This window comes from Calypte anna, chromosome 2, assembly GCF_003957555.1.
Source record: "Calypte anna isolate BGI_N300 chromosome 2, bCalAnn1_v1.p, whole genome shotgun sequence".
Taxonomy (NCBI): Eukaryota; Metazoa; Chordata; class Aves; order Apodiformes; family Trochilidae; genus Calypte; species Calypte anna.
Window position 1 is genome coordinate 11,433,812 of NC_044245.1, and position 23,366 is coordinate 11,457,177.

The following is a 23,366-nucleotide window of genomic DNA, read 5'->3' on the forward strand; positions in this document are numbered from 1 at the left end:
TGATTGAAAAGGACAATGCTGGTGTGACTGATACATGGAGCTGTATAGCCAAGAATGAAAGATATGGAAAGAAAAGGTTTGTAGTGGGTGGAGAATCTGGCAGCTTAAGGGCTCTGAGAGAAAGCAGTCACTGAGCAGAAAGTAAAGAAAATACAAAATTCAAATTGTGGAACATAGACTACTTTGGTGGCCTTCTGTTCAGAGGGGAAACTCCTGTCATCCAAGGAAGTCTGTTTCACCACAGCAGAAATGTTGTCTTTTCTCTAGCCTCTGTGGCTGCAAGAATAGGGAACTGTAGAAATATTTCTGGCTAGCTAAAAACCAGGCTGCAATCAACCTTTTGTGTTCTTGATTACGGTAGCTATGCTTGGTCTTCAGACCACAGCAACCCTGACATGGTAGAGCAACTTGCAAGGCCAAAACCCAGTGGTGCTGGCAGAAGCTCTAATGCTCCTTTGGTGGGAAGGATCTGCTGCACTAGGGAAGACAACTGCCTGTCCCAGCAATTGCTACTCAGATGGACGAAGATTACTTAAAATATGTGTAGAGGTGGTGCTGTGTAGGGACACAGTTTAGTGGTGGATTTTGTAGCGTTAAGTTAATGGCTGGACCTAATGATATTAAAGGTCTTTCCCAACTAAAGTGTTTCTATGATAAGTACATGAGATACTGAGGCCACACTGCAGAAATTAGGTCCATGCAGAATGAGTGGTTAAGGCAAATTGTAACAATATCAATAGCTCAAAACACAGCATTTGGCAAAATTATTACTAATGTACCAACCGAAAGATCCTGCAGAATGCAACAGATCTTTGAAAATAGCAGGGGAATTTCATGGTTTCTTCTGGTACTGTGACCATGCTGAGACTCAAAAGCACCACCTGCTGCCTCTTCACACAGCAGCAGAGCTTTCCAGATTGCCAGAAGCTACTTGGCTATTTCAACAGGTTTAGCAATATCAGGGTGATGTTTTCAAAATCTCATTGCTAATACCATTTAACTATGTGCTGACAAAGATTTAGTATTACTATAAAACCTGAAACCTACTATCTTCAGTCTTGTAAAATCCCAAAATTACTCTTCGAAAGGACATCAACTTTGTTTCCAAATTTATGTCAAGAATACATCTGTAGATGGAGTTTATGTCATAGATGATTGCAGGGGAATTTAGATGTCAAACTTCTCCCTTTCCAGACAAAACAAAATAGGCATCTAAGTACAGTAAAATGTTCTTGCAATTACATATACCAGCAAAAACCACACCTGCAGATGTTCAAGGGTGAAAATCATAGAATCATAGAATCCTTGGGGTTGGAAGGGACCTCGAAAGATCATCTAGTCCAACCCCCCCTGCCAGAGCAGGGCCACCTAGAGCACTTCGCATAGGAACGTGTCCAGGCAGGTTTTGAATGTCTCCAGTGAAGGAGACTCCACGACCCCCCTGGGCAGCCTGTTCCAGGGCTCTGTCACCCTTACAGTAAAAAAATTTTTTCGAATATTCAACTTGAACCTCCTATGCTCCAATTTACACCCATTACCCCTTGTCCTATCACTGGTCACCACTGAGAAAAGCCTAACTCCATCTCCCTGACACTCACCCCTTACATATTTGACAACATTGATGAGGTCACCCCTCAGTCTCCTTTTCTCCAAACTAAAGAGACCCAGCTCCCTCAGCCTTTCCTCATAAGGGAGATGTTCCACTCCCTTCATCATCTTAGTAGCTCTGCGCTGGACTCTTTCAAGCACTTCCCTGTCCTTCTTGAACTGAGGGGCCCAGAACTGGACACAATACTCCAGGTGTGGCCTCACCAATGCAGAATAGAGGGGGAGGAGAACCTCTCTTGACCTACTAACCACACCCTTTCTAATGCACCCCAGGATGCCATTGGCCTTCTTGGCCACAAGGGCACATTGCTGGCTCATGGTCATCCTCTTGTCTACCAGGACCCCCAGGTCTCTTTCACCTACACTGCTCTCCAGCAGGTCAGCCCCCAACCTATACTGGAACATCGGGTTGTTCTTCCCCAAATGCAAAACTCTACACTTCCCCTTGTTGAATTCTGAGAACACTTGGAATCACTTCCAAACATGTGAAGTTTGAAAAAAATAGGGCACAATTTCCCACAGCATCCTTGGAGCTAAACTGAAGAAGTGTGGTCTGGATGATTGGGTAGTGAGGTGGACTGAGAGCTGGTTGAAGGATAGAAACCAGAGAGCTGTAGTCAATGGGATGCAGTATAGTTGGTTTGTTGGTGCCAATGAATTCCACATCTTGGGTACCATTAAGGTGTTCTGGAGATGTGCCCAGGGCACACTGTGTTCTATTGCACATGGTGAGCACCTTCTCCCAGCACAGCAAGCCTGGATGCAGCTCCTTTTGAAAACATAACCCAGCAATGCCACATTGTCAGGGCCAGAGCACCGACAGGACTGGCATGAGGCACTATGTTTGCAGATGAATTTCCTACTCCTTAAAGCATGACAAAACTCTCCCAGCCCTAAGACTGAGCATCCATATTCAGAAAGATTAGCAAACTAACCCTTTCCTGACCATAATAATCATTGCAGATGGGTCCTGAGGAAATTTTTTTAGTATCAGGAATGCATCGTGTAGGAAGTGCCTGTAAGGGATCTGCTGATGCTCTCTGCTGCCGTGGTTTGGCTGTTAATTCCTCAGGGAAGGTCAGAGAGAAGACTCTTAGGGCTCTTTAAGGCTTTTAGAGGATTTTCACAGCCTGTGTTTCTCGTTGAATACCTGTAGAGGTCTGGGCACAGGAGAAGGCAGCTCTTCATAAGGCCATCCCTGCTGGTGTGATTCTGACCTGACCCTGGCAGCAGGGATGTGCCACTGCTTATCCTGATGCTGAGGGGTTCTTTCCATAAGGACACCTCCTCTGGCCACCAGCAGAGGCAGCTGCCAGGTACAGAGTGAATCCTCCACTTGCCTTCACCATTCTCTATAATGCTGCAACAGCAATCACATAACACAAGGACGTTCACCCCCTCTCCATTTTGGTTGAGCCGTCACCTTCCAAAAGCAGCTGTAAAAAGGAGCATCTGGGAAAGACATAACACAATATGTCTTTATTGGACCTCCTTAAAGAACTTGAAAGTTTTACCAGGATTAAATGGGAACTGCAACTATTAATGTGTATATTGCATTCCTGAGTGTTCCCAAGTGTGCCTTCGCCATGTTACTAAGACAGATTACAGAACATTACTCATCTGTAGCAGTATTTCTGCTCTCTAAAGCTCTTTGATCCATCACTGTGAATGCCCTTTGTAATGATAATTTAGTAAGAGCCTGATAGTTAATTCAGTTTTGGAATTTCGCCTTATCTGCCTTTTGTGTGCTGATACAAAACGGCACTGTTTCAAAGTAAAATCATGTTCTTCATATTTCAGATACTGCAGACATGTGCAAGCACTAATACCTATCTATAGCTTTATTTTCTCTGTTTAATTTATGCAAAGCTACTGGGTTGCCAGTTCAGAGATTGATGTTAAATCTAAATTATTTGCTAGAGAAGCAGCAGTAGGTTCTGAAGCTGCCATCTAGTGATGTCCCTTGGCCTTTACCTTTTGTAGCGAACCTACAGAGAAAGGGGTTAAGGAAGCTGCCAGCTCTGTTCAGACCCATACACTCAGTTGTGATGGCCAGAAAGGGAAAGCCTGTTGGATTTATGCTGCCAAAATCAGAAAGTGAGAGGGACCATATAGTGCTACAGACCAACAGGCTATCAAATTAGCTCCTCTCAAAAACATCTTCTGTCAAGGAAACAGGAAGCTGAGGTTTTTGCTTAGGCAAGGTTCATGGTGTGCAGCGTTTGCTTGATAAACTAGCTTTAAAAATTTAGCACATATATACCTAAGGACTGATAGTGAAAATAGATCTACAATAGCAGATTGCTGAAATGGGAGACAACCTAAAGTTAGACTTTAGGCCGGGTGGACATCAAAGGGAGCGAGTATGGGAGTCTCCGCAGCCCTAAAACTCGCTCGGTGGCCGTGAGGCACCACAGAGCCACCACAGACTACCCCAACCCCGCCGCCCGCCGCCCGCCGCCCCCCGCCCGGCACCCGACACCCCGTGCCCCGCCTCCCGCCTGCCCGGGACGGAAGCGCCGGGTTCTCTCCAGGGGCCACCTCGCTTCCTCTTCCGGCGGCGTGCGGCGGGGCTGGGTGGCGGAATGGCGCTCTACAACTTCAAGAAGATCACGGTGGTGCCGTCCGCCAAGGTATGGTCATCCTCCCCGTCCCTATGGTCCTTGGCGCGGGCCTAGCCGGACCGAGCCGGGCCGAACGGAGACCTTGCCGCGGGCCGCGCCTGATCAGAGCGCAAACCTCCCACCCCCTCCCCACTGCCGGCGTGGCCTCGGCCTTTGCCTCCTCCCGCGGGACGCGTGGACTTTTCCAGGGCAAGTGCCCGTGGGGCTGGCGGCCTGTACCATGTACACTGAGGAGGGGGGCTCCTGTCAGAGAGCGGCACTGCAGTCTGAGGCAGGATCCTGGGGCTGCTCTTCTCCTCATCCCCGCGGGGTGTGCCCCGCAAACCCACCTCCTCTTCTCCAAACCGCTCAACTTCACCGCTGCGCACTCATTTTCCCCTGGTCTAACGAAGGACCTTTCGTTCAAAGGGTGGTGCGGGGTTTGGGACCGCTGTGCTTCCCCTCCCGAGGCGGCGGGGATGGGATGGGCGGCGGAGACGGGACGGGTCGGGCTGCCCTGCGGACCCCTTTGCTCTGCGGCGGAGCCGGAGTCGCTTCCCGAGCTGCTGCTGGGGCAGGCATGGGCGGGAGAGCAGCCCCTGAGTTCAGGGAGATAGAAGGCCAAGAGGGAATGTGGAAACTGCTTGTGAGTACCCGGCGAGACAGAGCCGGGGTCGCGGTGTTTTATTTGAAAATGCGCATCGCAAACCATGCATGGCGCGGATGGCTGAACTGCTCTGCAGGCTTCTCCGCCCAAATAACATGTATGGCTCTCGGTTTGTATAATTAAAGATGTTTCCTTGGTTGCAGGACTTCATAGACTTGACACTGTCAAAGACTCAGCGGAAGACTCCAACTGTCATCCATAAACATTATCAAATCCATCGGATCCGGCATTTTTACATGCGAAAAGTCAAATACACCCAACAAAATTACCATGATAGGCTCACTCAGATCTTAACAGATTTCCCCAAATTAGATGTAAGTGTTTTGTCATTGGGTCATAAAGGGGCTTTGCTTTCTCGGCATCAGGAGTACTTCTGCAACTTCTGTGTATTGGGTTTTATTCAAGTTTGTTTGGGCCCAAGACACATCTTGCTGGTTCTCTCTGTAGACAAACTGGGCTAATTCCCAGTACACATTACTGGGAAGAATTGTAGGCAGACTTGTTCTGCCTAAAAATAGTACCTTCTGACAAAGAAAGACAGTCTAAATTGTGTCCATGGGTGGTCATAGAAGCGTGGGTTTTACAAGGTTTTAGCTGATCAGCTACATGTGCCAGAAGTTGCTGTTGACTAAGAGAAAGCATTGCTTTTTGGAGTATGTTATGTCTTCTCATTTCTTCTTTGTGTGTATGTAAATTATGATTAATCCTCCTAAAAAATACTTCTAAGAAGTAAGAAATAACTGAATAAATCAGCTTGCTTCCCATTGTTAGTTCCTCAGAAGTTACTTCCCAACAACTGCAACTGGATCCTCATGTCTAGTGGGGCTTTTTTATATGCAGGTTTCTGCTCATGCTTAAATGGTTGACCTGAAACTATGTATTTTGCTAATGTTTTCATATCTAGTTATTATTATTACAGAATTCCCACAGATATCTTCTGTATTTTGTTTATCATAACATGATGAAATTTGCCCAAATAAGTACATAAGCCAGTGAAATATTTTATTTAAAAGATTTAAGCCAAAGATGCTGCTTTCTTGGAAAGCTGAAGGATTTTTTTGGCAATTAAAGAAACCCTTATTAGCCAGGCTTACACTGGAGTTAATCTAGCACTTAGAAAAAGGGAAGAACTAATATTGGTGCTGTGATGCTGGTAAAGTAAGAATTTGCTTTTAGAAGTTGCTTCTGCAGATTTCTTGTTTAAAAAAAAAACAGCCTTCAAAGTTGTAATACAAAGTGAACTAGGAATTGGAACTCCATATGCAAGTCCAAAATACACTCACAGAAGAAATTCAGTGATTAAGAGCTATTCATCTAGTGACAGAGTAGATTGTTTTACTTATAAAACAGTTTTGCTTGTTTGTGTTGCTTTACGGAGGAAAAACCATGAACTTACATAGTTGCCAAGGAGCAGTCTTAAAGTAGAAAAATATTAGGCTTAACTTTATGCTTTTTTTTTTTTTTTTTTAGGATATTCATCCGTTTTATGCAGATTTGATGAATGTTCTCTATGACAAAGATCACTACAAGCTGGCTTTGGGACAGATTAATATTGCCAAGAATCTGATTGACAAGTAAGGGACATTAAGCCCTTTGATTTTTTTTGTACCTGCCTGGTTGATTGTTGGCTAAATTCTGACTTGTTGTCTGCACAGTGTTGGTAAGGACTACGTGCGGCTGATGAAGTACGGGGATTCCCTGTACCGCTGCAAGCAGCTGAAGCGTGCTGCTCTGGGCAGGATGTGCACCATCATCAAGAGGCAGAAACAAAGCTTGGAGTATTTGGAGCAAGGTTGGTGTGATGAACAGGCTAAAACAAAGCGTGTGAATTAGATGTAAAGTTCATTCTTACACTTAGTAACAGTTAGAAGAATGTGTTTAATACATAATATTAACACAGGAAACACAAATAGTTTCAAAGTCCACAAATACTTAGAATTTCTTTTTAACTGAATAGTTTTCTCTTTGAAAAGTCTTGAAATTTTCTTTTATTACTAGCAGTTATAAAATGCTTTTTTTTACTTAATGGTGGACATCCATACTTTCATTTATCATTATTTTCACTAACATATCTTTAAAAAACAGTACTAAAGATTTTCCAAATGAGGCAGCTTACTTCAGTCTTATTATTCCTTTGGGTTATGTTTGATTTGATGAGGTCATTCTAGATAAACAGGGGTCTTCTATTTTTTAAGGTGGATTTTTTTTTAGATACTTGCAGAGTTTATAAGTTTTCATAAATGAGCAATCGAATTATAATGTCAGAAAAGTTATTATTTGTATGTAAACAGTTCAGCATATGAATTTTTATTCCACTTCAGTAGCATTTCTGAAAAATATTTTAAAAATCTTTTAACATTTCAGTGCGACAGCATTTGTCTCGTTTGCCAACCATTGATCCCAATACACGAACTCTTCTGTTGTGTGGCTACCCAAATGTTGGAAAATCTAGCTTTATAAATAAGGTATGTGAATATTTTTTTCCAAAATAATACCGAGATACCATTTAATTAAAATAAGGTAACATTTAAACATTTTGATATTATGGCACTGTCTGATGCAAGTGGTAGCAAGTTCAAATGTGTAAATAGAGTTTAATGAAATTTCTGGAGAAATAAATGGAAAATTATGATAGATTTCACTCTTAAAAATAATTTTAAATAAAATAAATTTTCTTTTCAAAATAGCGTGTATTTTCTGATAGATAAATCCTTGCAGATGAGCCAAAATAACATTTTCTAGCTTTTTGTGTAGCAAAGAAAGTGTAATATAATTATGATACACTGCTTGCAACTTCAGGAAATTTTCAGTGAATGTGTGTGAATAAATCTTGTTTCAAGGTTACAAGAGCAGATGTGGAAGTGCAACCTTATGCCTTCACCACAAAATCTCTCTTTGTGGGACATATGGATTATAGGTATCTACGTTGGCAGGTAAGAGCTATTATTATTTTGCATTTTATATAAATAATTAACTAGTTATAACCTTGTTTGCTATTTTGCGGTGTCAGGTACACATTTGAGTCTTCATGAGATACATTAGATGTGAGAGCTGCTATGCAACATACAGTGTGCCAAATAAGGACAATAGTAAAAATCTGTTCTAAAAATGGTGTATTTTTTAATACATGGTGTATTTTTAATTTGAGGGAAGAAGGGATATGGAATTCCTGACTAAAGCCAGCTCACTTGTCACTGTCAAATTCTGGGCCAGGTTGGGACAGAAATTTGCCAACTTGCTTAATACTTGCTTATTCTGAAACCTCATTCTTCTGCTATTATTTCATTTTCATTTCATTCTCAGTTTGGCTGAGTTTATAGTCTTATTTATGTTATAGTTTGAGTTATAGTCTTATTTATGGAGAATATTGCTGTCTTAACCCCCTTCCCCTATGGACCAGAAAGCAAGCACATGTCCTGAAATTGTGTTATACTTAACTTAAAAGTTATTAACTTATACTTAACTTATATCAGTTATACTTATATATTGTGTATCAGTTATACTCAGTCTGATGTGATTATGTTAATTTCAGGTAGTAGATACTCCTGGTATTTTGGATCATCCTTTGGAGGACAGGAACACCATTGAGATGCAGGCTATAACTGCACTTGCACATCTCCGTGCTGCTGTCCTTTATGTGATGGATGTGTCTGAGCAGTGCGGGCATAGCCTGGAGGAGCAAGTAGAGCTCTTCAAAAATATTAAGCCATTGTTTGCTAACAAGGTAGGTTTGGTTTATGTTATTAGCAAACCCCAGGATTTTATAACATGATAACTTGAATTATGATTCTTTTTTTCTTCTTAGCCACTTATAATTGTTGCAAACAAGTGTGATGTGAAGAGGATTGCAGAACTTCCTGAAGAGAGTCAGGTTAGACTACTTTTCACACCTCTCTGTCTTTTGGCATTTAAAGTAAATATTACGTGCAGGTGTATTGGTGGGTGTCATTTCTTTTTATATGATCATTTCTTTATCCAACTGTTTAATGAAAGTTGCTTTCCAGGCCTTGATCCATATCTTTCTCAGGTACTGTCTAATGTATATCTTTGCCTGGATATAATAAGTGCCAGAGAGAAAGCAGGTCCTTAGTGGTTTCAGAAATCTCTGATGCTGTGTGAACTTGCAATTGGTACTGCAGCTGGAAGAAGGGAGTGAGAAGCTTTGTTCAGTAATTGTTGCAGTAAGAGTTCAGAGACAATGAGCACCAGACTGGGAGGCTCTACTAAACTGTTGCAGTAGGAGGTCCCAGTGGGCAATATATTGTGTATATGGAGGGCTGGTTCTTTTGTATCCACAAGTTCAAGGGCAAGTAGCATTTGTGTTTGTCAGTCTTTAATCTCTTGCTTAATTATTGTTGCTTTTTAGAAGGTGGCTATTTGCTTATAAAAGGAACAGGTTAAATAGAACTGTAGCTGTAAAGTTCTTATTCTCTCTTAGAAAAAAAGTTCTAATAAAATAACGTATTGATAATTGTATTAAAATTTCTGTTTGTAATGCTTCTGTGTGTTAAGCAGTGGGCAGAATATTATTCTCTTTGATACTGTTTCTATTTCAGAAAATATTTGAATCTTTTGAAGCAGAAGGTTTTTCTGTAATAGAGACAAGTACTCTAACAGAAGAAGGTGTAATCCAAGTTAAAACTGAGGTAAGTCTCAATTTCCTTCCAAATGAACAGCTAACATTAAATTCATGTGTATGGAATTAATCTCAGTTAAACTGTGTATTGTAGTGATAACCTTTCAGCATGTGATCTTTTATAGCCTGTTGAGCTTCAGTGGACTTGGGTGCAAATGGAAAATTGTGTCTTAACAGAAATTTTTAAAGAAATTGCTGAGTTTTTGAGTCCTGTTGCTTTCTTTTATTGCCAGTTTATTGTAAAAATAAGTAAAAAATTACTGTAAGCATGTTCCCATTATACTCTTTATATAAAATAATTCAGTACTTTCTTGAGAGCTAGAAAGATAAGTGATTAGACAGAAAATTGTATGTGAATCTAGGTAATTGGGATTGAAAGTCCAGTGTGTCATTGCTTGTATCAAAAAGGCTCCATTCCTTACCTGTTTTTACCATGTGCACTTCCAGGCCTGTGACAGACTGTTGGCCCATCGTGTTGATACTAAAATGAAAGGAAATAAAGTGAATGAAGTATTGAATAGATTACACTTGGCCATGCCAACCAAAAGAGATAACAAGGTGGGCTACACGTTTGCACTTTTTAGTGTATTTCCCAGTTTTACATATTCATTTTTTGATCCCCAACCACCCTTGCTGGTGGGAGAGTCAGCTTGGGATTTTTGTATTCTATAGAAATGCATTAGTCTTCCATGGTGATTTATAGCATTACAAACATTTTATTTGACCTTTTTTTTTTTCCCTTTTTGATTGGGGTGGATTGTGGCATTAATTCCAGGAGCGGCTGCCTTTTATACCTGAGGGAGCAGTAGCACATAGGAAACGCATGGAGGTAGACACACCCAAGAGGAAATTGGTAGGTTACATCTGTTAGTTAGGAAATCAGCAGATAGATATTAAATCTGCTGTAGTAGCCCATGCATTTAAAATTCGGTGGTATATAAAGCCATGTTTGTGTTTGCAGGAGAGAGATATTGAACTTGAAATGGGAGATGATTATATTTTAGATCTTCAGAGTAAGTATATAAGAGTCAGTATTATTAATACTAAGCAGTAAAGCCTTGCTATTTCAATCTTAAGAGAGAAAACCTAAACCTAACTCCTTTCAACAGTACCAGTTGCATGCCAACAGTACTTTTTATTGCATGCCATCTTTTATTTCTGTTTCAGAACTGGTGGTCTTGAGTGACTTTTCCTTGTTCTGTAGTGTCACTCAGTTGTTTCCCCTTTTAGCGTCACATATAATGACTGGTCTGATGATTCAAGTGTTTTTTCCCTTACATTTTATGTTGTCCTTTCTCATTAATTCTTGATGCTCTCCTTTGTTAGGGAAATACCAATATGAGATAGATTGCATGTATTCTGTTTCAGCTGGATATCTGTTGCTTATGGTTTCACAGTGGATCTTGCAATTACTAAACAATATTTGGCAGTAGGAAGGGGTTTGGAAGTATTTGTGAATGTGTCAGAGATGCTACTAAAAGTCTGGCTGTGTAGGGATACAACTTTTTTGTAAATTGTGATCTCAGTGTTGTTTTCTGTCACTGAACATTTTTAAAAATTATTTTGTCTTGATTAACTTCTGTTGTATTTTCAAGAATACTGGGACTTGATGAATGAATCTGAAAAATATGATAAGATACCGGAGATATGGGAAGGTCATAATATACTTGATTACATTGATCCGGATATAATGAAAGTGAGTTTCAAGTATTCTTTTTACATTTTTCTTGCCTCTTCATCCCATCATTTGTTTTGTGTAAATTACGATGTTCTTAGATTAAACACAGTATGTAATGAGAAAAAGTCCTTTTATATTGTCTGCACTTGCCATAGGAAAAGATAGTGTTCTTAATGATCAAGAAGAGAATATCAGAAGAATAGAAAATAGCTTTTTTTTTTTTTTTGATGATGATCTTTTCCGTCTTAAAATACGAGATTTGCAGACGTTATATTTCTCCATTCTATGACTACAGACAGACAAGTGTAGCTATAAGATACCTGTATTACTAATAATATGAAATTTACCCATAAAATTTACGTCAGCTGGAGTAGAATAATAAAGAAAATGGACTGAATTCTCAATTTATAATGTTTGTATTTAGTAATGAGCACTGTTCTTATTTCTTGCTGGTTGATAACGAGAAGTAGTGAGTGAAGACTGTGGAGCCTCCTGGGGGCTATGCAGTTGGATTGATCTAAATTAATGGTGGTCCAGACTTGTGCTAAGTGTAGAAAGAGAAGGGTTTTGTCAGAGTGTGTTTCCAGACCAGGCACAGCTACCTGAGTTCACTGGAAAAAAAGTGATGGTTCACCAGCTGCATTAAGCGTGGCTGGAGTAACATAGGTCCTTGTTTTAATTGTCTGCATGCTCTCAAGGCCCTGGGCCATGAAAAAAAGTTTCATGAAGGGTTTTATTTCCATCTCATCTCTTAAAAATCTAAGAAACTGGAAGAATTAGAGAAAGAAGAAGAGCTGCGAGAAGCTGCTGGAGAATATGACAGTGAACCAGAAAGTGAAGATGAAGAAATGATGGAAATTCGACAGTTGGCAAAACAGATCCGAGAAAAGAAGAAACTGAAAATCCTGCAGTCAAAGGAAAAAGATATTCATGGTCCAAGGATGCCTAGGACAGCTAAAAAGGCAAGTGCAAGAACTCATTCTGTAGTGGAGTTTTGCTGATGTATAGTAATGAAAACATACAACAATACCAGGTAGTGGATCTGATCACTTTTTCACATTTGGCCCTCTTGCTTACTGGTCACTTAGTTGTGGAGGCCAAACCAAATGAGTGATAAAAAGTCCATTTTGTTTTGTGTCACTCAAATGAGTCTTTTGTAAAATTCCATATATATTGCAGAAGAAGTTTTGAAGAATACATCTCAGCTTGTTTAATTGGGTTGCTGTATTGTATATTTTTATTGTTATTGGTTTGTTTCACATTCAAATAATGAGGAGAATTACTTAGTTACATTCACATAGAATTTATTATGGGGCCCTCCCTATGCTGGAAAAGATAGTGTATTGCTTTTTGGAAGCTAGGAATCATGCTTTCTTATGTTGGAATCTCTTGTGGCTAGTCCAGGACTATTGCAGTGTAATAAACCAATAGCTCAGTGTTTTGAGAAAGTTAAGCTAGCTGATTTTGCTCCCAAGCATGGGCCTCTTGTAGCAGATGGAAACATTTCTGACTGAAATATCTCGTTTTGTCTCCTTCTTCCCAAAAAGGCTAACTGTTTGAAAGAGCTTTAGGAAATGTTGGGACTTTGAAGTCTGTCAAGTCCCTGTGAAGAAGGATTTGTGGGTGAAGAGAATTAAGTAGCAAGAAAAATGTGAAGTTAGGACTTTAATCATTTGCTTGTGGGATGTGCCAAGCATATACTGAATATAATGGGCTAATGGTGGTATATTAGGATAAAAAAAAAATAGCTAGAACCATACTTCTTTGAAAGAAACATTTTAACTGTCTTATTACAGGTCCAGCGGAAGGTGCTGGAGAAAGAAATGACTGAGCTTGGACTTGACATGACTAATAAAGATGATGTAAGTTTTTTCTGATTCTCATTCACAACATTTATCTACAAGAGATTAATTTCATGACCTGCTACATTTCTTTGAGCACATTTGAAATTTGTTGTACAGTTGGCACAGTAGAAAGGTGGGGTCTGTTAAAATAGGAAACACAGGTGAATCAGTTAATGCTGGAATTTGAGTAATGGGATTGGGTAGGATTAAAAAATAAACATTTGTGAAAGTAATATATATATATATATATGCATGGCTTTCTGTTGGAATTTGCATAGGATTTGAGAACACTTTGTCTAAACATACTTTTTCAAGTCTGCTTTCTTGGATGAGACACTACTATGTCAGAAATAATAATGGCAGATCGGGCTTATCTTTTTACAGTTCATTAATTCTGTGAGTTGTAATTGAAGTTTTTGAAGGTGACTGCCATCATTAGATGTAAGGCAGCTAAAGCACTTGAAATACAATTTGCCTTCAGAAGACTTATAAGAAATTTAAAAAAATTAAATTTTATATAGCAAATCCAGTAGTATTACGGCTATCTAGATCTTGAGACCTCAAATTCTCTCATTAATCAAGGAGTTGGGAAACAAGGAATGTCAACAGCACGTGTGAAGCAAACATTTATGCTTCTCAGAGCTGACAAAGCATGTTGATTTAGGAGTTACCTCAGTGAGGAGGAATTTAATACTGAAGCTGTAGGCTTCATGTCTGAAATTCTTTAGGGCTTCCTACTGTAAAGAGGACACTAATCATGATGGGTTTCTTCATTGCTTTTTTGCAGTTGCAAAATTCCTTCAATATTGCTGTCTGTTAATTGTGGTTTTTTGTACATTATGAATCAGAAAAGAATCAGAAAACTGCGAGTTGGTAATTGTGGAAATTACATGCTAATGTTCACCAAAATTTGAGTATTACTGTGGGACAGAAAGGCAGCGGCCAATAGTTGACAAATATTCCATAGTATATTATGGAATAACCAAAATAATATATCCCACAGTCAACTTCCAGGGTTTTTTTGTATTAGTCTAATCAGAAATGGAGCATGTCTCACCGATTGTTTCTGTTTTTAGTAATTAAAAGTGATGTTTTGAATTTCAGGCACATTATGTGAGAAGGTCCCGTAGCGTTACAAGGAAACGTAAACGCGATGAGTCTGAAACTCCCAAGTCTCTGGCCCGCAGTCGCAGCTCCTCTCGAACACCTCGAGATGTTTCTGGTCTTCGTGATGAAAAGGTTTGTTAAAGTTTACTATTACAGCAATTAAAGCATCGTGATTGTTTAAGGGACTTGTGGGAAATGTTGTATGAGGCTGGTTGTCCAGAGTTCATGTTTTTTCCCTTTGCAGCTTCATGTTCTGTTGAACTCTGTGTACTAAAGAAACGCCTCGTTCATCCCTACAAATACGATGTAATAATACAAATTAGGAAAGTACATTTAAAATTTTTGCCTCTAAATGCAAGTATTAGGGAAGAGTTCTACAAACTGTGGAGTTCCACCTTACTGAGTTAGAAATTCCAGGAATAATGTGATTGTACTGTTAGTGTACTGGAAGAGTTTCACTAAGCAGGGACAGAGTCACTTGCAGTGGCACTGTGTTGGAGTTGAGTGGCATATGTTGGATGTCAGTTAATGTCCTTGTTAAAATCATCTAGCCCAGTGGATTTTTAAAAGGTAAGGCTACTTATATGAGTTACTGAGGAAGTTACTCTGCATGTTTGTTTTTAAATAGATGGTGAAGAAGGTGAAGACTATGGCAAAGAAAGCTCAAAAGAAAATGAATCGCCAGGGCAGGAAGGGAGAGGCGGACAGACACATATTTGACTTGAAGCCCAAACATCTGCTGGCTGGAAAGAGGAAATCTGGTAAAACACAGAGAAGATAAGCAGTCTTCTGAATTAAAACTAATAAAAATAAGTTTGTTAAAACAAATTTCTAGTCCTTTCTTTTTATTAATACATTGTTTTAAAAGTACATGTGCCATAGTCTAGCAACCGCAACGGTGGTAAAAGGGTTGGACTCGATGATCTCTGAGGTCCCTTCCAACACAGCCAATTCTATGATTCTATGTTAGTGATTAAGATACCTGAAGCTCAGAGAGGGAAAGGTCTGATACCTTGATCTTGCAGTTCTCATGGCAGCAATGCCTTGAGAAACTTGTCAATACCAGTGGCAGAAGCCATTTCTAAATAAAAAGTAAGACTTAATTTTCTTACTACTGACTTTCAAGTAGCAGTAAAAATTTTAAAATTTTATGTAAAACTAGATTTAAAATGAGGTTAAATCTAGATAATGAAGTATTTATTAATGAAACTATAATCAGAATTTTAAAAACCCACAACTTTGTAAGATACTGCATCAGTAAGGTTTGGTGTTCTGTGTGTAAGTGAATTTTTTGAGTTTATTTTGAGGTGAAGGCTGCAGCTGGTGGGGAAGTCAGAGGAGACTGACAAGTAGTGCTCAGGGTTAGTGTGCACTCACTGAGCCAGTTATGAATGAACATAAGAAATACAACCAGTTTACTAAGCCAAAGAGTGACTGGAGCTGGAAGAGTAATTACAATTCTAGTCCTGACTTGTACAATTTCTACTACTGCCTATAATAACCTTAAACAGCATCGACAGGGAAGGCTGCAACTTACAAGTTCTAATATTTCATATTAATGTTTCAGAGATATAGAAAGTTAGGATTGGACTGAAATTTGTCCTGAATTCCTGTCAGTTATGCTGTCATATGCTTAAAAAGCCATTTTCTCTTCAGAAGCTGATAAAACAAAATCTCTATACTTGGTCAAGACAAACTGTAAATGGCAGCAAAATTGCTTTTTGTCCGTAAGTCAAGGTACCCCGTCATGAGTAAAATATGCACTATAAATGTGTTGCCTATGCTGCATATTTCAATTGCACAGTTTTAAATATTAAAATGGAACCTAATGAAATACATATGTCAAAAAGGGGAAGAATCCTTAAATTATTACTTATTTTTTAAAACTATTTTTAAATACAACAGGTTAAGAAGAGTGCTCACATGTTAACTTCAGCATGTTGGAGCATTATGTGTAAATCCATATTGTTTCATTCATCTACTTTGTGTATGAAATTTGGTATTAAAAACATTGTAGTACTGCAAAGAAGTTCGGTGTCAACAAAAACTTTCATGTCAGAACTTTAAAGGGATTTTGAAGAAACCCATTTAGCAAAATTTTACTTTCTGCTTCCTTACACACATTATTTCTAGTTCAGAATATACTTAGTCAGCTTTTGCTCCAAGCTGGCTGTTCAAACCAGAAAAGTAGCACTGTGAAAATAAATTATGCAGTGTTGCCTCCCTCATACTGCTTCAGTGACAGTTAATAGACATATTGTTGTTTATAGTGTACTAATGACAGAAATTATTCTCTTTGTGGCACAAAGTCTGGAAAGAAAACAACAGTCCAAGGTTTTAAGTTAGGCATTTTAATCATAATCTTTAAGATTATTTCTTTTTATTTTAAAAAGTATTTTAGGTATTTGAAAAGTACTCTAGCATATTACTTGGGTAATGTGGCTGATGACCCTGAATTCAGGAGAGCTGTTACATTGCATTACAGTTCCCTGTTTTTGTTTGCTTCAAGATAATACATCAGATCAACATACAACAAACTGCAATCTAAAACCTTTCGGTGTTGACCCACTAGAGATGCTGGCCCATAGAAACCTCATTCACAACTGGGATGAGATAAGAAACACGTTAAATATTGAAAAAATGTAATTCTTTCTTAAAACCAGACACAGCCCCATTGTATACATGGTTAACATGCAAGGAGAAGTGCCATGGAATACATTTTATTTCATCAAGACATCTCTGGGAGAAGTTACTTAAGAACCTCAGATTGACTACTCTGCTAACTGAAGAAACTAAAATCAGGCTTCTTTTGGGAAAAAAAAAAAAAGAAAAATCCTTAATTCAAACTGGGATACCCTTGATTATTTGTCTTACTAAAAATCCTTCCATTTCACTGTTGTTACTAGCAACTGACTGCAAGATCAAAAAGGATTAGTTCTAGCACTGGTACAATTTCTGACTAACTGCAATTAAGACCTGGTGTAAGCCCATTAATTGTCAATATTGAATTTTGTAATTCAAGGTGTTTTGAGTTTTCTGGGAGTGACTATTACAGTAGATGTTGCAGGAAAAAAAAAGCTTCTATCAAGATGCCTTTGTTTTCTGCAAGGTGGAAGAGAGAATATTTTCCCCTTTTCCAAACACAACCTCCTTCCTGTATTATAAAATAGAAACCAGAAAAGAATGGTGGGGAAAAAATGCAAACACCCCAGTGTTTATTATCCAAAGCTATGGCACATAGTGCAGCACTTCCAAGTGAAATTCAGTCCACACTGACAGTCCAATTACTTAAGCTTCTATGTGTTTGGTTAATTATAGAGTACACTAGGTAAAGAGATTTGCTTCCTGCAATTAAAATACTCCTGATTAATGCTTTTTTTTTTTCTTCAGACAACTTCTCTTCTCCACATTGGTACAGAACTCAAATTCTTTTGTAATCACTATTTTGGAAGGCATGGTCATGTGAGGCTGGGAAGGTACAGCTCTACCTGGTAGAGCTGGACAGGTGCCCAGGCTCCCTTTACCAGTGTCACTGTGCAGGGAATTATCTGTAAGCTGGGCACACCCAGGGCAAGGATTCTTCATATCACATGCAATAATGGGGAAAGATGAACCCAGGGGTTCCTTACGTTACTGTCACCCATTTTCCATGAGATCAAGCTTGACTTGCCCAGGAGGAACAGGGCTGGGAGGGAGGGAAGAGGTGAAGAGAGAAGAAAATACATTAGCTACAACTATCTGTATATGCTCCAAGTGGAGCACTTTTCTGCACTCAGAAGTCACCAGTTACCATAGAGACTGCTACCCTGCAGCATTTTTTACCCCAGCTATTTACATTCTGTGTATTTTTTCATGATCAATAAACTTGTTCAAGTTAGATAAGTTATCCCACCACTTAAAAAGAAAGGTCTCTGCAATGAGTTTAAACCACGGAGTAATCTTAACTTCATTTTTGGAGGCTTTGTCCAAGAGTTGCTTCAGTTCTTTTTGTGTCACGTAGCAATAGCTTTGGATCTCATTAGGGTCAGGATTCAGGGTTACATCCTTCTGTACAAATAAGATGTAGTCTATCTCATGTTCACCCCAGATCCCATCAGACTTGGCTTTGTAGTGAATTCTTGTCAGATAGGAGATTTCTTCTGGAGTTACCTACAACCAAAACACTTGTCAGAATCAATGCCAGTCCAGAACAATTGCAGCACTGCAAAAGAGTAATCTATTACCCTCTTCCTTAAAAATTATTTCCCCCCCAGGTGTACAATTGCAGTTTATCTCTTCAAAAACAATTACTATGAGGTTTTGTGGGTTTTGCACTTTGATGACCACAGCATAACTCTAGTCAGACTCGCCCTGTAATATGGAGTGGATTTCTTCTACATAGTTTTAAGTAACGTTTACCAGAGCTTAATTCACACTTACTGAAGCACTGATGATGATGAACACAAACATTTGCACCCGCTCCTTACCTTCCAAGGAAAAGACCTGACAGGTACTTGAAGCCCAGGCCAGAACTGCACACTAGCAGACCACACATAACCCTGACCCACCAGGGGTCTGTGCAAGTGGGAGACCAGGCAATCTGCCAGATGTAAAATAGTCTGTAAACTGGGAAGAATTCCCATTTCTCCTTCCTTCTTTTACCTGCTCCATGGGAATGCCTAATTCAGCTTTCAGTCGCCTCTGTGCTGCCCTCCGAACACCAATGGCATTGTTCTCTTCCAGTTCCAGTGGATGGCTTAGGGGATGACTGCAACAAGTGTTGGTAAAACAATCTGCAACAAGTTTGTATCAGTAATTTTTTACATGTATAAAACATTGCAAAAAAACCCAACCAAACCACCACTGAAAAAACCCCAAGAGGTAGGACAGTTATTCAACCCGTAACGGTTTTGTTTCTCTTCTGCAGAAAAGAGTCAGGATCTTTTCACCTCAGTTTTTCTTTCCATATTCTGCACCAATATTAAAAATTACTTTTCAGTAATGTAGAATAACTGTGATGGGCCAACCTTTTAGCTGTAAGAGTCCACCTCAAAAGTATCTAAACCAGTGTCAGATTACATACAAACTATAGCTGAGCATTTTTTTGACTTAGCGGACAAGGAAAAAATGGGAAAACCTGGAAGGAAAAAAGGTCTGCAGGTTAGAAACACCTTGTTTTCCATCCCAAAAGCTGACACAGAGAGTTTTATGCTTCCTCCAATGTCTTGTATAAGCTATTTTTCTTCCATTTCACCTATTTTTATGCCTCTCCACTTGCATTTGTTAGTAATGGTCCAGGAGGCTTCACAAACCATACACTATACACTTTGGCCACAATTTCACTTTTTCTGTAGTTGAAAAAATGTTGGTTAAGACACACACACATGAAGCTCTGTAGATCCCAGGGCACCTGCTTCCAAGCAGTATTGCTCCACTCTTCACCAATGGCTTGTCCTAACCAGCAGAATGAGAACAGTCTCCTCAGCTACCAAAGAAATTGCTTCAACTCCACTAAATGGATCTTGCAGCAGAAGAGGTAAACAACACACACTCTGCACTTGCATCAACAGGATCAAACAAGTCAGGGAAAAATCCTTTCCCAAGAGTATGCAGAACAATAAGCTGGAGTCCCATTATCTTACTTCACCTGTCAGTACATGCTGAACTCTTCAGAGTGTATTCCCTCCAAAGAAACAATTCTAAAACCCCAGAATGAGTTACCCTGCAAAATCTGACTGGCACATTTTAAAAACACCCATTTAAATAAAGCATTTTTATGAGTGCAGCATATAGCAGTACTAACCTGGAAATGTAATTTTTGCATTTGACCTCTGCTGCAGCAACAGCTTATTTTCTGTGTTAAATAGGAAAACACTGAATGCTCGGTGCAGTAAACCTAAAAAAAAAAATAAAAAAATCCAGAGAGGTATTTAAGAGGAGGAAAAACATGTAACATCAGAGATTAGAAGATCTTAGGAGGTCCTCATTTTTTTATAACCTAAATCTAAAATTCATACATATTAAAAAACAAGGATTTAATAAAAATCCTAAATTATTACTTAGAATTCTCTGTCTTATGCAAAGCATTATGAAATTAGAAAGTGCTAAGAATAACAATGCAACAGAAGGGTCCCACTAAACTTGGTCAGTTCACCATTCTGAAGATGCACACTTTAGCAAGTTTCTAAGGAGGGCTCAGCAGCTGAAAATCTACTACCAAAAAGTCATGACTCAAAAATCCCTAAAAAATGTAATGGAATATCAAGAAGTTTAAGGAACTGCAACAATATAAATTTTTTCAAAAACTGTACAATTGGTGTTTTCTGCAACTTCTTTCAGTTTGTTATTCATCACTCTTCACAAAGCTTCTTCCCCCCCAGGCATGGGAAAGGATATCACAAACTACTGTTAGAGATTAATGAGCATGACCAACCTCAGCTATAACCCACAATCAAGTGGAATAACAACTGCAAACCCCTCCCCCCACCTTTTCCTTTTAGCAGTATTTGAAGTAGAACTCTGAACTACTTAAAAATCAAAGTCTTGTCTACCTGAAAAGAACTCAGCAAAGAAGCAAGTGGTATTCACCAGAAAAAGCTGCAGAAAATCTATAATAGGAAAATACCACTTTACCCAGCTTACACCCACAACAACACAATTCTCTCTTTGCTACTGCCCCCAACTTGTGTTCCTCCATATTGCAGTATTTTTACAATTTGATGTGGTAAATTGTGGTAGAAGGGGGTTGTGGGGAAGCACTTGCTCTGGTTTGACTAACACCCACCTCAGATTAAGGCTTTAATATAATCATGACTATATTTCTGAAAATATTAAATCAACTTAATAGTTCAATTAGGAGGTAAGTAAGCTTTACCTTTATCAATGTTTTCATTCAGATGACAGTTTTTCTTCGTGTCTGCTCCAATCTTGTTATCATTTTCATCAATAAGGATGCACATCTCTGCCAAGAGCTGCACCTGCTGCTCATCCAGGTGATCTGTGTTTACTTCAGGCATTGTGATGGTAGCACACGTTCTACTGAAAAAAATAACAAAGCATCACTTGGCGAGAATAACATCTATATGGTTCTGAGCAGACTGCAGGAAATAATCAAATGGCTGGGTTTCTGTCACAGTGTAAATTGTGCATCAATTGTATCTTTGGGGGTTTTGATGCTTTCAGATTTCTGAAATTTCCTACCCATTCCACCAAATGTTGCAATATGATGTTCAGGTGCATAAAATCTTTCTTTCCCTGGATCACAGAAACCACAGACTCACAGAATGGCTAGGGTTGGAAAGCACCTTAAAGACCATCTAGTTCGAACCCCCGCTGCATGGGCAGGGACAGCTACCACTAGATCAGGTTGCTCAAGGTCCAATCTGGCCTTGAACACTTCCAGGGAGAGGGAAGCCACAACTGCCTTGGGCAACCTGTTCCCGAGCCTCACCACCCTCACAGGAAAGAATTTCTCTCCAATATCTAACCTAAATCTCCCCCCTTCAAGTTTTAAACCATCAATCTCCACGAAGCAGCAGCTGCTGGACAAACGTGCCAAGTGTAACATTTTGATGGGCTGGTTGTACAAGAAATCCAGTTTCCAATTTCATTCCCAATGAATTTCTCCTTGCCGGACCCCACACACCGCCTGTGCATGCCCTGCACACCCCGATGCCAGACCGCATGTCTGGGTGTATTTCTTCCCCGTCATCGGTAAGAAACATGAATTCTCCGACCAGTCCACGCACTCCAAAGGCACTTCCAAAACACCACCCAACCCCTGTCTTCTGGCCTCTGCCGCGCTCCTCTGCCCACCCCCGGGTCAGTTCCCCCGCTGCCTCCATCTCCGCAGCCCCCTCCCCGCTGGGCCCGCTCCCTCAGCAGCTGCCCCCGCTCCTCCCTTCCACTCCGCAGTCCCCTTCCCCTCCGGAGGCTGCCGTCGCCCCTCCGATTCCCTCGGTCACCTCTCAGCCCAGGCCTTCCCTCCGCAGAGTCTGGCGGAGGCACCGAGCGGGTGGCTGCTGAGGCGGTTCCGCCCCTGAGGGACGGCGGCTCCGCGGGGGCCCAGAGCAGCGGCTCTCCGCAGCACGCGCCACATCGCCCGTCCCCCCGGAGCGGCCAATGGCAGCGCCCCGGGACAATGACGTCACCGCATCGCCTGATCGCCCCACCGCACCCTCAGCGGCCCAGCGGGCGGGGCTAACAGTGACAGAGGGGAAGGGCGCCGGGCGCAGCCAATCGCAACGCGGAGGCACTGGCTAATAGGGAGGGGCCGGAGCGGAGAGATAGCCAATGGGAGGGACGGGGACAGGGACGGGGACAGGGACGGGGACAGGGACGGGGACGGGGACGGGGACGGGGACGGGGACAGGGACAGCAGGGACTGCGTGGACAGGCACGGACCGCAGGGACAGGCAGAGATGGCAGGGGCTGGCAGGGTCCGGCAGGGGCTGGCAGGGGCTGGCAGGGACAGGCAGAGACGGGAGGTTCCTGAGCTGTGGACTCACGTTCCAGCCGCGGGCCGGCGGTTCGGTGTGGTTCCGGGACGCCTCCCCTCCTCAGCCGCCGCTGAGGTGGTACCAGGCCCCGTTGTTCGCGGGGCTGTGCCTGGGCACGGCGGCAGCTGGCGGAGGGGCAGGATTGGGCAGGGCGGAGGGTGGCGGGAGTGTGCTGGGTGCAGGCTGGGGGGAGCGCGGCAGGAGAGCGGCCTCCAGAGCTTCATCTGGGGAGCGAATTGCCGTGCACCATGATGTTGCTGTGACTGCGAGGATGAAAGGTGCTCAGGCAGTTTGAGCATTTCTGATATTAAGCTCTCCATCTCATGTTTTCTCTCATCCATGGAGACCCAAGGACTACATCGAGGTGCCAGCTCCAGCAAACTTGCCTGAGCTTGTGGCAGGCAGTTAAAGGACTGAATTTCTTATAAGTTATGGGAGTGTTCTTTCCCGTAGATGCCATAACCATGAGGGTGTAGAGTTGCAGGCCTTTTTGGTCTCTGTAGCACACTTAATCTTGGACATTGTTCCTTGCTCCATAGCAGCATCCCTTGAATTACAGAATCACAGAATGTCAGGCATTGGAAGGGGCCTCAGAAGATCATCGAGTCCAACACTTCAAAACTAGGGCAGGTAAAGAGATTAAGTTCGTGCCATACAGATCACAGCATGTGGCAATCTCAGAGGTGGGGGATACTGGCAGGGTGTCTTTCCTCCACTGATAGCTAAGGTTTGCAGAAGTTACTGTG

General features: G+C 41.0%; 2 protein-coding genes across 5 annotated transcripts; one reads left to right on the forward strand and one right to left on the reverse strand.

The window, feature by feature from the left end:
* Window positions 1-4,134: 4,134 nt before the first annotated feature.
* On the forward strand, window positions 4,135-14,971 carry GTPBP4 (GTP binding protein 4). 2 transcript variants are annotated; one of them, XM_030444518.1, is made up of 17 exons: window positions 4,135-4,241; window positions 5,022-5,192; window positions 6,349-6,452; window positions 6,534-6,670; window positions 7,243-7,343; window positions 7,719-7,811; window positions 8,411-8,602; window positions 8,684-8,749; window positions 9,435-9,524; window positions 9,962-10,072; window positions 10,290-10,367; window positions 10,476-10,527; window positions 11,110-11,210; window positions 11,957-12,154; window positions 12,989-13,054; window positions 14,141-14,275; window positions 14,772-14,971. In XM_030444518.1, the coding sequence occupies exons 1-17, from the start codon at window positions 4,194-4,196 to the stop codon at window positions 14,922-14,924; spliced, it is 1,896 nt and encodes a 631-aa protein (XP_030300378.1). In that variant the 5' UTR covers window positions 4,135-4,193; the 3' UTR covers window positions 14,925-14,971. The 2 variants fall into 2 exon arrangements, with proteins under 2 accessions (XP_030300378.1, XP_030300377.1); XM_030444517.1 differs by lacking the exon at window positions 4,135-4,241 and adding an exon at window positions 4,772-4,857.
* Window positions 14,972-15,296: 325 nt separating this feature from the next.
* IDI1 (isopentenyl-diphosphate delta isomerase 1) lies at window positions 15,297-22,760 on the reverse strand. Of its 3 annotated transcripts, none has more exons than XM_030444887.1 (5): window positions 22,630-22,760; window positions 20,997-21,160; window positions 19,926-20,018; window positions 18,785-18,915; window positions 15,297-18,292 (listed from the first exon to the last, which is right to left on the reverse strand). In XM_030444887.1, the coding sequence occupies exons 2-5, from the start codon at window positions 21,136-21,138 to the stop codon at window positions 17,975-17,977; spliced, it is 684 nt and encodes a 227-aa protein (XP_030300747.1). In that variant the 5' UTR covers window positions 21,139-21,160; window positions 22,630-22,760; the 3' UTR covers window positions 15,297-17,974. The 3 variants fall into 3 exon arrangements, with proteins under 3 accessions (XP_030300747.1, XP_030300746.1, XP_030300745.1); XM_030444886.1 differs by lacking the exon at window positions 22,630-22,760 and adding an exon at window positions 22,087-22,245 and having other exon boundaries at window positions 15,298-18,292; window positions 20,997-21,157; XM_030444885.1 differs by lacking the exon at window positions 22,630-22,760 and adding an exon at window positions 22,087-22,243 and having other exon boundaries at window positions 15,299-18,292.
* Window positions 22,761-23,366: the final 606 nt, after the last annotated feature.

What these genes read in the sequence shown, in the direction of transcription:
- GTPBP4 (XM_030444517.1), top strand. Translation starts at nt 4,792, where the DNA reads ATGGGCGGGAGAGCAGCCCCTGAGTTCAGGGAGATAGAAGGCCAAGAG. An exon ending in AATCTAGCTTTATAAATAAG is followed by an intron (nt 7,344 to 7,718) that starts GTATGTGAATAT and finishes TCTTGTTTCAAG; the next exon opens with GTTACAAGAGCAGATGTGGA. An exon ending in ATAGGTATCTACGTTGGCAG is followed by an intron (nt 7,812 to 8,410) that starts GTAAGAGCTATT and finishes TGTTAATTTCAG; the next exon opens with GTAGTAGATACTCCTGGTAT.
- IDI1 (XM_030444885.1), bottom strand. Translation starts at nt 22,220, where the DNA reads ATGTGGCGCGTGCTGCGGAGAGCCGCTGCTCTGGGCCCCCGCGGAGCC. An exon ending in GAATGAAAACATTGATAAAG is followed by an intron (nt 20,019 to 20,996) that starts GTAAAGCTTACT and finishes TTTTTTTTTTAG; the next exon opens with GTTTACTGCACCGAGCATTC. An exon ending in TGCAAAAATTACATTTCCAG is followed by an intron (nt 18,916 to 19,925) that starts GTTAGTACTGCT and finishes AACTTGTTGCAG; the next exon opens with ATTGTTTTACCAACACTTGT.